This window comes from Carlito syrichta, unplaced genomic scaffold, assembly GCF_000164805.1.
Source record: "Carlito syrichta isolate Samal-C Ts95f unplaced genomic scaffold, Tarsius_syrichta-2.0.1 Scaffold313345, whole genome shotgun sequence".
In the NCBI taxonomy this organism is placed as follows: Eukaryota; Metazoa; Chordata; class Mammalia; order Primates; family Tarsiidae; genus Carlito; species Carlito syrichta.
The window spans coordinates 220,226-229,076 of NW_007257441.1; the positions used below are offsets into that span (position 1 = coordinate 220,226).

Below are 8,851 nucleotides of genomic sequence, written 5' to 3' on the forward strand. Positions count from 1 at the left end.
CCCCGGGGGGCGGGGCCCGGCTGGCGGCGCCGGGCAGGCCCCCCCGGGCTTCGGCTGCGAGCCTGAAGGCTTCTCCCAGCGGGCAGGAGGCGGGATCCGCAGGTCCCGCCCCCGCCCCCGGGAGGACGTGCCAAGGCATCCAGGAACGTGACCGTGACCCCAGTGCCTGGGTGAGGACTGACGTTGGCTGAGAGACAAACACATTCCTGTCGTGGACGCGCAGCTGCACACATTTTCTCATAACTCGGGAGCAAAAGGCAGAGAGAGATTCCCTTCGGCCTTGAACCATGCAATCACCCGGACACAATTGCAACTAGACCCACAAGCTTCACTGTATACAAACACAACCTCCACACACACATATACAGAATCACAGTTACCTTTAGGCACTAAACAAGTACACAGATGCGAAACCAACAACCACAGGCTGACACACATCCTTCAACATAAGTCTAGACACACACATATATGGGCAAGCATCAGCGCATAGGCCCATAAACTAACATATAAGCAAACATAGATACTCCATTGCCCTGGGGCACACACCTCTCACAACTCAGAGACAACAGCAACAAGAATACACCAGGAAGGACAGACAGGCAGACCTGAGCATACTGAAGGACCCAAAGGAATGTGTAAACCAACTTTGCCAAAATACATCGTAGGTGGGCTTAATGTTGATTATACACAGACTAAAGGTACTCAATCACATCTGGAGACAATGCATGTTGAGAATTATTGGAATTACGTGGGTGGACAGGAGGTGGGCAAATAGACTGGAAACTAGTCCCAGTTTTGCCACTTCCATGCTGTGAGGTTGGGTGAATCATTCCTCTTCTGTGGCCTTGATTTCCTCACCTGTAAGATAAGTGGATGATTTCTAAGGTTCCACCCAACTTTGACATGTATAGGATGGGGAAGAGGAAGGGACTGCTGGCTTTAGGAAATCTAAGTCTAGCAGGCTTCCTGGAGATGGAGATTTCTGATCCATCCCAAAGGTCTGTGATCTGCAGTAGAAGGGCAGTAACTGTTTATCAGGCTTTGAGAATTGGGGGGAAAGGAGTGACCAGTCCTATTTAGCAGCCATCAAGGAGTTTCAAACATCTTGTCATGGAGACACAGGCCGTAGTACTGGATCCAAGTAGGGGAGAGACTTACAGGCTGAAGTCTCCTATGAGGCCCTCCCACAGTGGGTCTCTTGTTTTTCTTCTGGGCCCTACTCAGCTTTCCCTAAAGCCTGTGCTGTTGACCTGACACCCACTCAGAGGATGGACAGTCCTCTTCTAGTGATAGAATTGGCAACCAGAGATTCAGAGCCCAGTGCAATAAGGGTAAGAGTCAAGGCTTGGACAGAGAGTCATCCAGTGTCTTCCCCTCCCCGCCCTGCAGCTCCCTCCTGCATAGAGTCCTAGGGGTCAATGACCTCTGCCTATTCTGCTTTCTTTTCAGAATAGAGAACTAGAATTGCTGCCCTAGGGTATTGTCTCTCATGCACACGTGCACACACACACGCACACACAACTACAAAGTGTACTGCCTAGATTTGAGAGTTAGAAGTACTGTACTTAGGCCAGGCGCGGTGGCTCAAGCCTGTAATCCCAGCACTTTGGGAGGCCAAGGTGAGAGGATTGCCTGAGCCCAGGGATTTGAGACCAGCCTGGGCAGCTTGGTGAGACTTCATCTCTACAATAAATCAAGAAAAAAATTAGCCGGGCATGGTGGCGCAAACCTGTAGTTCTAGCTACCTGGAAGGCTGAGGCAGAAGGATCACCTGAGTCCAGCAGGTCGAGGCTGCAGTGGCCATGAGCATGCTATTTCACTCCAGCTTGGGCAACAGACTGAGACTCACACTAAAAAAAAAAAAAAAGAAAGAGAAGAAAAGAAATATTGTATTTAGTCCTTCCTTCTCCACGGCATACTACTGTAGCTATGTAATTAGGCAAATCACTCCATCTTTGGGGGCCTCAGTTTCTTCATCAATAAAATGGAGGAATTGGACTAGAAGACAGATGCAAACATTCCAGTTTTCCAGCCAAACCCTCTAACATCACCTAAGGGATAGTTCTCAGATAGAAGGTAGACAGGCCAGGGCATGTTTCATTTCCCTTGACTTTAGTTTGCCTGTCTATAAAAATGAGAAGTTGTACTGCATCAGTGGTTGTCAAGTGGTGCCTACCAAAATTACTTGGGAAGCTTTTTAAAAGCTTGGGTGCCTTTGTCCCACCCTAGAATTTGGGAACTCGGGGGAAAGGGTGACCAGTCCTAATTAGCAGCCATCAATTAGACCTACTAATTCAGTGGCACAGATTTTTGTAAGTTTGCACACATAAATACCCAGATCTACAAAAACATGAGACCTAAAACTGTCATCCACAGGATTCAAGTCAGTGCTTGATTACCCAACAGGCAAACTAAGCATATGCAGATGTTACCCACAGAGCAGAAGCCTCTGTCTTCCATGTTGGTTACTCTCCATTTGTCCTCCCACACCAAGATCCATTCTTGGCCGCTTCTCCAGCCTGAGCTCTGTGGAGCCTGAGCTCTATGGACAGTATCACCGGAGCTCATCAGGGCTGTGGCTTCTGGTTGAATTCAACTACCGAGGTCCAGAAGCAGATCTGAGAGTGGAAGGAGAGCACAGGTGAGGCCACTGGAGCAGGCTGAGATTCTGGCTGTGACTGCACTCCGCCAGGGGTACAGCTCCCGGCTCCTTCAGGCCTGGGTGGCAACAGCTTCCCGCTGTTGCTAATCTTTAGGGGCCTCTTCACCTATGACTGACTTCTCTAGCCCTGCCCACATCTCTGCAAATTGTATTTAAATTCTCTCCAGGCAGGGCTCGGTAGCCGGCCTGTCATCTCAGCACTTTGAGAGTCCGTAGCCGGCCTGTCATCTCAGCACTTTGAGAGTCCGAGGCGAATGGATTGCCTGAGCCCGCGGGTTCAAGTCTGGGCAACTTGGTGAGACCTCATCTCTACAGTAAAAAAAAAAAAGCCAAGCGTGGTAGCACACATCTGTAGTTCTGGCTACTTGGAAGGCTGAGTCGGAAGGATCACTAGAGCAGGTTGATGCTGGGGTGGCCATGAGTGTGCCACTGCACTCCAGCTTGGGCGAGAGTGAGACTCCAACTCAAAAACAGCAAAAAAAATTGTTTCCAAAGTGTGCCAGCACCTTGGCTGATACAGGCACCCACAAAACAGAGGAGCCAGCATCTTCCCAAAAAGAGAGAGTGTATTGTGACTTCACTTATCATATGGGTGAGATTTATTGTTTGTTTCAAATATACATTTTTATTTACTATTCAGTGTTTTATTTTGAATTGCATATTGCAGGGGGCAGAGAGTGGAATAGGGCTGCCTGAACATTGGCATTTCTTCCTTTCTATAGGAAATTATAGGAACCAGCATTCTTTCCTCTGCCACCTGTGAACGTGGCCCTTTTCAAACAGCTTTGTAATGTTGACTGTACTTGTTTGTGTCTTCTATAAAAATGCGAACCCATCGTTCTGCACTCTTGGATGGGAAGAAAACAAATGTGAGCCCATTCATTCATCCAACAAATATTTGCTGTGCACCTAATATGTGCTAGCTAGTCACTGTGTTAGGTGCTGGTGCTTAAAATCTGCAGTAAAATGTAGTCTCTGTCCTCATGGAGCTCACAGTTCACTTCAAGCAGGCAAGTGAACAATTATGCAGTGTGGCAACTGAAAAACTGAGGTAAACAAGTGTGTCGCGGATGACATCAAAATAATGAATTGCACCTGGAGCAGTTGAGGAAGCTGGGGCTAAATCTAGAAGGATGAGTTGGCCTTCATTGAGCAGATGCCGATAGGCTTGACATTCTAGGTGGAAGGAATTGAGTATGTACATAAAAGCACAAGAGATGCACTGAATTCAGGGAAATGCCTGCAGTGCCAGGATGAGCTGGGGGGCAGAAGAGGTAACACTGGAGAATTAAGCAGGAGCCAGCTCAGGAATGGTCTTGAATGTTTTGCTAAGGAGTTTGGACTTGACCCATTAGATGCCAGTAACTCAATTGTTCCTCAGCCTCTCTGATTGTTCCTGGCTCTCACATACCAGAGACTTTGGCAGTGCATTGAAATGTGACAGATCAGTCATCAACCTGGGTTTACCTTGCTTCCTCCTGTGGTACCTCTCACCCAGTGTTCTCCTTTATTTCTGATCCCTGCTGTTCTGCCACAGATTACTTTTTCCTCTGTTAATTTGCCCCACTTACAATTGTAATCCAGCCCTAAACTGGTTACCTCATTCCCGACCTACTGCTGGATCTCAGCCATCTCTATGTCTGTTCCAGACTCCCAGAGCACTTTTCACCAACTCTCAGAGTCATTGCTCCTACTCCATCCCATTCCCACCCCACTTGTAGATCTGGGGGAGGAAATCAGAAATGTTAAGGAGGGAATGGCATGGCCAGATGTTCTGATAGCAGTGTGGGGGAGTGAGAAGTGAGTCGATGACTGTTAGAAGTGTTAGAATGTGTGTCAGCCAAGTGGAGGTGTTTGGGAGGAGCCAGATATAAAACTAGAACTGCGGCCTGAAAGTGAGGATTTGGAAGTCATGGCCATATTGAAAGGATATGATTAACCAGGGAGGAGTCTTGAGGAAATAGAGGACCAGACCAAGCATTTGGGCACAAACATTCAAAGGAGTGACAGAAAAAGGAGAACAAGGAAAAAGACAAACACAGAGATAAGCAGATATGCTAAAAATACAACTGACACACCCAGATATACCCAGATCCAAGAACACTCACAGGGAAAGAGACAGACACACCCAGAGAAGTAAGCACTCACACAGATGATCAGTGATTTTGTGGTTTTGTTCCCTCCTTTTTTTTTTTTTTTTTAGTGAGAAAGCAGTATGTATTGAGGGGACAGAAAAGCTCCCACAGTGGGAGGGGACCCAAAGAGGTTGCTCTTGTTCCCTCCTTCTAGAACAGATGGTTCTCCTTCTCCAACTGCGTGGGCAAGAAGCTTTAAAGATGGATGACCACGACCCATGTCCATTACTGTCTGTATGCCCCATGGTCCATAGTCTGTGTAAGGCTTCACACCTTCGACCCCAGTCCGAGCATTCCTGCAGGTCCCTCCTGCCCTTTCTGCTTCCTGGAATCAGCCTAGGAAGACTGAATCCTAGTACCACCCATCTCCTAAAGACATTCACCCCAGAGGGCATCAGTCCTGCTTCGGTCAGGTAGGTGAGCCCTGGAGTACCCCACATGGCTCATGATTCAGGGTCTGCTACTAGAGACATTTAAGAAAAGGACAAATATTTTAGCAGAGCTCCTCTTTCCAGACCTTCAGTTAGGGCTAAATTTTGATGCTGTCCTGAGATAACATGCGGGACAATGTCCCCAAGGACATTCTGAGCTTGTTGGTTAGCTTCTGGGCTTGGGGCCAGACAGACTTAGATTTAAGATACTTCATCTATTGTATAGCCTCGGCAAATTGTTTAACCTCTCTGAGTCTTTTTCTATAAAGTACCAAACCTGGTAGGAGTGGTGTAGAAGGGAGCTTTTAAAAACCTATACCATGCCCAGCACAGTCCCTCACCCATAAAATGCTTAATCTACTTTCTTTTGCTTTGCCTATTGACAGGGGCATCATCAGGGCTGGAGACACAGTGGATTTCTCGAACTGTAAAGGTGCCAGACTAGGAGACAATAGGGTTCAATACCAGGGATGCTCCAAGAGGGATCCCTTTCAGGGGAGTGTGTGAGATTAGATGACCTCCAACACCAAGCTTCAAAGTTCCAGGCTCTGTGAAGTCCAAGTGTTTCACTAACTCCCTGTGTTGTGGTCATCCAAGTTCAGCCCTCTCACTGACTTCAGTCCCTTCCACCCCCCACCGCATCCAGGCCCTAAGCATTCTGGGGTGCACCTTGGGTTGATCCTTCCTCCATGTTGGGAAATTAGTAGGAGGAAGTAGAAACAAGAAAGGAGAAGTATCTGGGGATGGGCAGGAGAATGGCCTTCGAGAAAAAAATACCTAGAAGATCCCACCCATGAAGTCTTAAACCCCAGAATTCGTCATTTCTGTCCTTAACATCAGAGCCTAAGGGCCAGTCAGGATAACAGGTCAGAGCACACTTCCCTATCTTCCTCTCAGAGACCCCATCTTCCCAGACAGATAATCCCCCTTGCCTAGACTCTTCCTCTGGTTACCCTCACTCAGATACAAGTATTCACTCATGTAACTGGTATTTACCAACTGCTTACAACAAGCCAGGCTGTATCTGGGACACAGACACGAACAAAGACTTTCCCTGTCCTCACTCAGCTCACCAGCCAGCAGGAGAGTCTGACACAATGACCATGGCCTCAGCTTCCCACCTCCACCTCACTTCCCTATCCTCAGATCTTCCAAGACAAGAAAAATAGGCAGGGACAGCAAGAGCTGGCCTTTGAGGAGACTCCTCCCAACAGACCAGAAGTGGAGCAAAGGACAGTGAGGCTGAGGCACCCTGTGCAGGGGTCGGGAGAGTTATTTGTGTTACCTTGGGGCCCTCCAAACCCTTTCCTACTCGGGCTTGGCTTCCTGCCTCCCATCCGGAGAAGAGCCAGCTTTCAGAGAATGTAATACTCCGGTATTACCATGGGGTCTAAACTACAAATGAAAAAGATGATCTGTGGCCATACTCCTCTCCCTGCCCCCTGCCCCCTGCCCTGATGACTTCCACCCTGCCCAGCCAGGCTGGGAAAGAGCAGGAAGGTGACAATCAAAGTGGGGACACAGAGCAGTTCCCCCAACCCTCTTTCCCCAGAACTGAAATATCAACTCTTTCTTATTACTACACACACACACACACACACACACACACATGCACACGCACTCATACACACACACAAATTCCCACACACCACCCTGCAATAATATCACTGCATCAGAGAAAAGGCATTTAACCCCAAAAATGAAGAAAACGGTCTCAGAGTTGAGGTCAATCCTTTAGTGAAAAAAGTTGCATTATTTTTATTCTTCCTACCTCTCCCAGGTCTGGTGAAACCACCCTCGACCAGCACTAGTTTTCTGGTAGGCATTTGGGGAAGTGAAAACCGGGGCATGCAGCTGAGAAGCATGGGCTGTGGCAAGTGTGGGAGGCAGCCTGAAGTCATAGAAACAGCTCTGGGAGCCAGTCACTCCTGGGCAGACTTTAAGAACTGACAGTTTCTCCCGGGCAAGTGACTGAATCTATCAGTTTCCATTGAAACGGGGTTGTTCCCTCAGAGAGTTTTTGTTGGAATTAAATGAGAAAAGTACATAAGATAAAGCGCCTGTTACTTAATACGTATTGAGTCAATCGTGCTTTCCTTCCTTTGAGGAAACTTAACTTCAGAGTGGGCCTTTATCTGCCTGGAATGACTTAGGCAGGGTCTTTTCTGAAAATAAGTAGGGCCTCTAGGCTGGGTTTAGTAACTCTGCCTGTAATTCCAGCTCTTTGGGAGGCTGAGGTGGGTGGATGGCCTGAGCCCGTGGATCCGAGACCACCACGGGTAACTTGGCGAGACCTTGTCTCCACAATAAATCAAAAAAATTAGCTGGGTGTGGTAGCGTGCGCCTGTAGTTCCAGCTACTTGGAAGGCTGAGGCGGAAGGGTCACGGGTCCAGTAGGTTGACACCAGGGTGGCCATGAGTGTGCCACTGCCCTACAGCCTGGGCGACAGAGTGAGACTCCAACTCAAAAAAAAAAAAAAGAAAGAAAAGAAAAGAAGTAGGGCTTCTCAATACCCACAAACTGGAGTGCAAAAGAATCCAGGGGAAGCTTGTTAAACATGCAGATAACCACATTTCACTCAGGAGGTTCTGATTCAAGGGCTTTAGGGTGAGGCCCTAAAACTCCCCACATGATTCATATGCACGCTGAAGTTTGAGAACTTCTGTTCTAGATAATTTATTGAGCCATTCATCCAGTAAGCATGTGCTAGGTGCTGTGGAGCAGAGACAAAGAAGAAAACAATGTATGTGGCACCTGTGAGCACTCATTCAATTGTTATGAAATTGGGCCAGGTACAGTGGCTCATGCTTGTAATCCCAGCACTTTGGGAGGCCGAGATAGAAAGAGTACTTCAGTCCAGGAATTCAAGACTAGCATGAACAACATTGTGAGACCTCGTCTCTACAAAAAAATTAGAAACTTAGCCAGGCATGGTGGCATACACCTGTACTCCCAGCTACTTGGGAGGCTGAGACAGAAGGATCTCCTGAGCCCAGGAGGTCGAGGCTGTGGTGAGCTGTGATCATGCCAGCCTGGGCAACAGAGTGAGACCCTGACTCGAAATTTTAAAAAGTAATGAATTTAGCCTTCCAGGAGGTACATCTTGTGGAGGAGACACACATATGAATCAATAAATCAATAAGTTAGGCACCAAGGAAAAAGTATTCAAAGGGAACGAATGCTGCAGTCTGAGAAGGCTTCTTAGGGAGAGGCCATCTGAAAGCTTAAAGGAGAGGCAGGGTCTGTCGGCCAGAGTATTCGTGTGTGCAAAGACACAGAGGTGTGACAGAAAATGACTAGATGTGTCTGGAGTTTGGGATACCGGGGAGATAACAGACAAGGAAGCAGGCAGAGGTGTGTGTTTGTGAACGAGATTGTAGTGGACCTGTTCTGCTCAGGAGTTTCAACTTTGTGACGAAGTCCAGGGAGTCATGAAGATTTTCAGATATGGGGTGAATAATCAGATTTTCATTGTAGAAAGATCATTCTAGCAGCAACTGGTGTAAAGAATGTAATGGTTGGCCTGGTGTAGTGGCTCACGCCTATAATCCCAACACTTTGGGAGGCCGAGGTGAGAAGATTGCCTGAGCCCACGGGTTCAAGACCAGCCTGGGCAACTTGG

General features: G+C 47.9%; 1 protein-coding gene across 1 annotated transcript in view; it reads right to left on the minus strand.

Moving 5' to 3' along the window:
- Positions 1–233, minus strand: part of TMEM86A (transmembrane protein 86A) — a 4,568-nt gene extending 4,335 nt beyond the window's left edge. Inside the window, exon 1 of the mRNA XM_021718716.1 lies at positions 128–233. Coding sequence (XP_021574391.1) covers positions 128–233 — 106 coding nt within the window. The remainder of the gene's footprint in view (positions 1–127) is intronic.
- Positions 234–8,851: the final 8,618 nt, after the last annotated feature.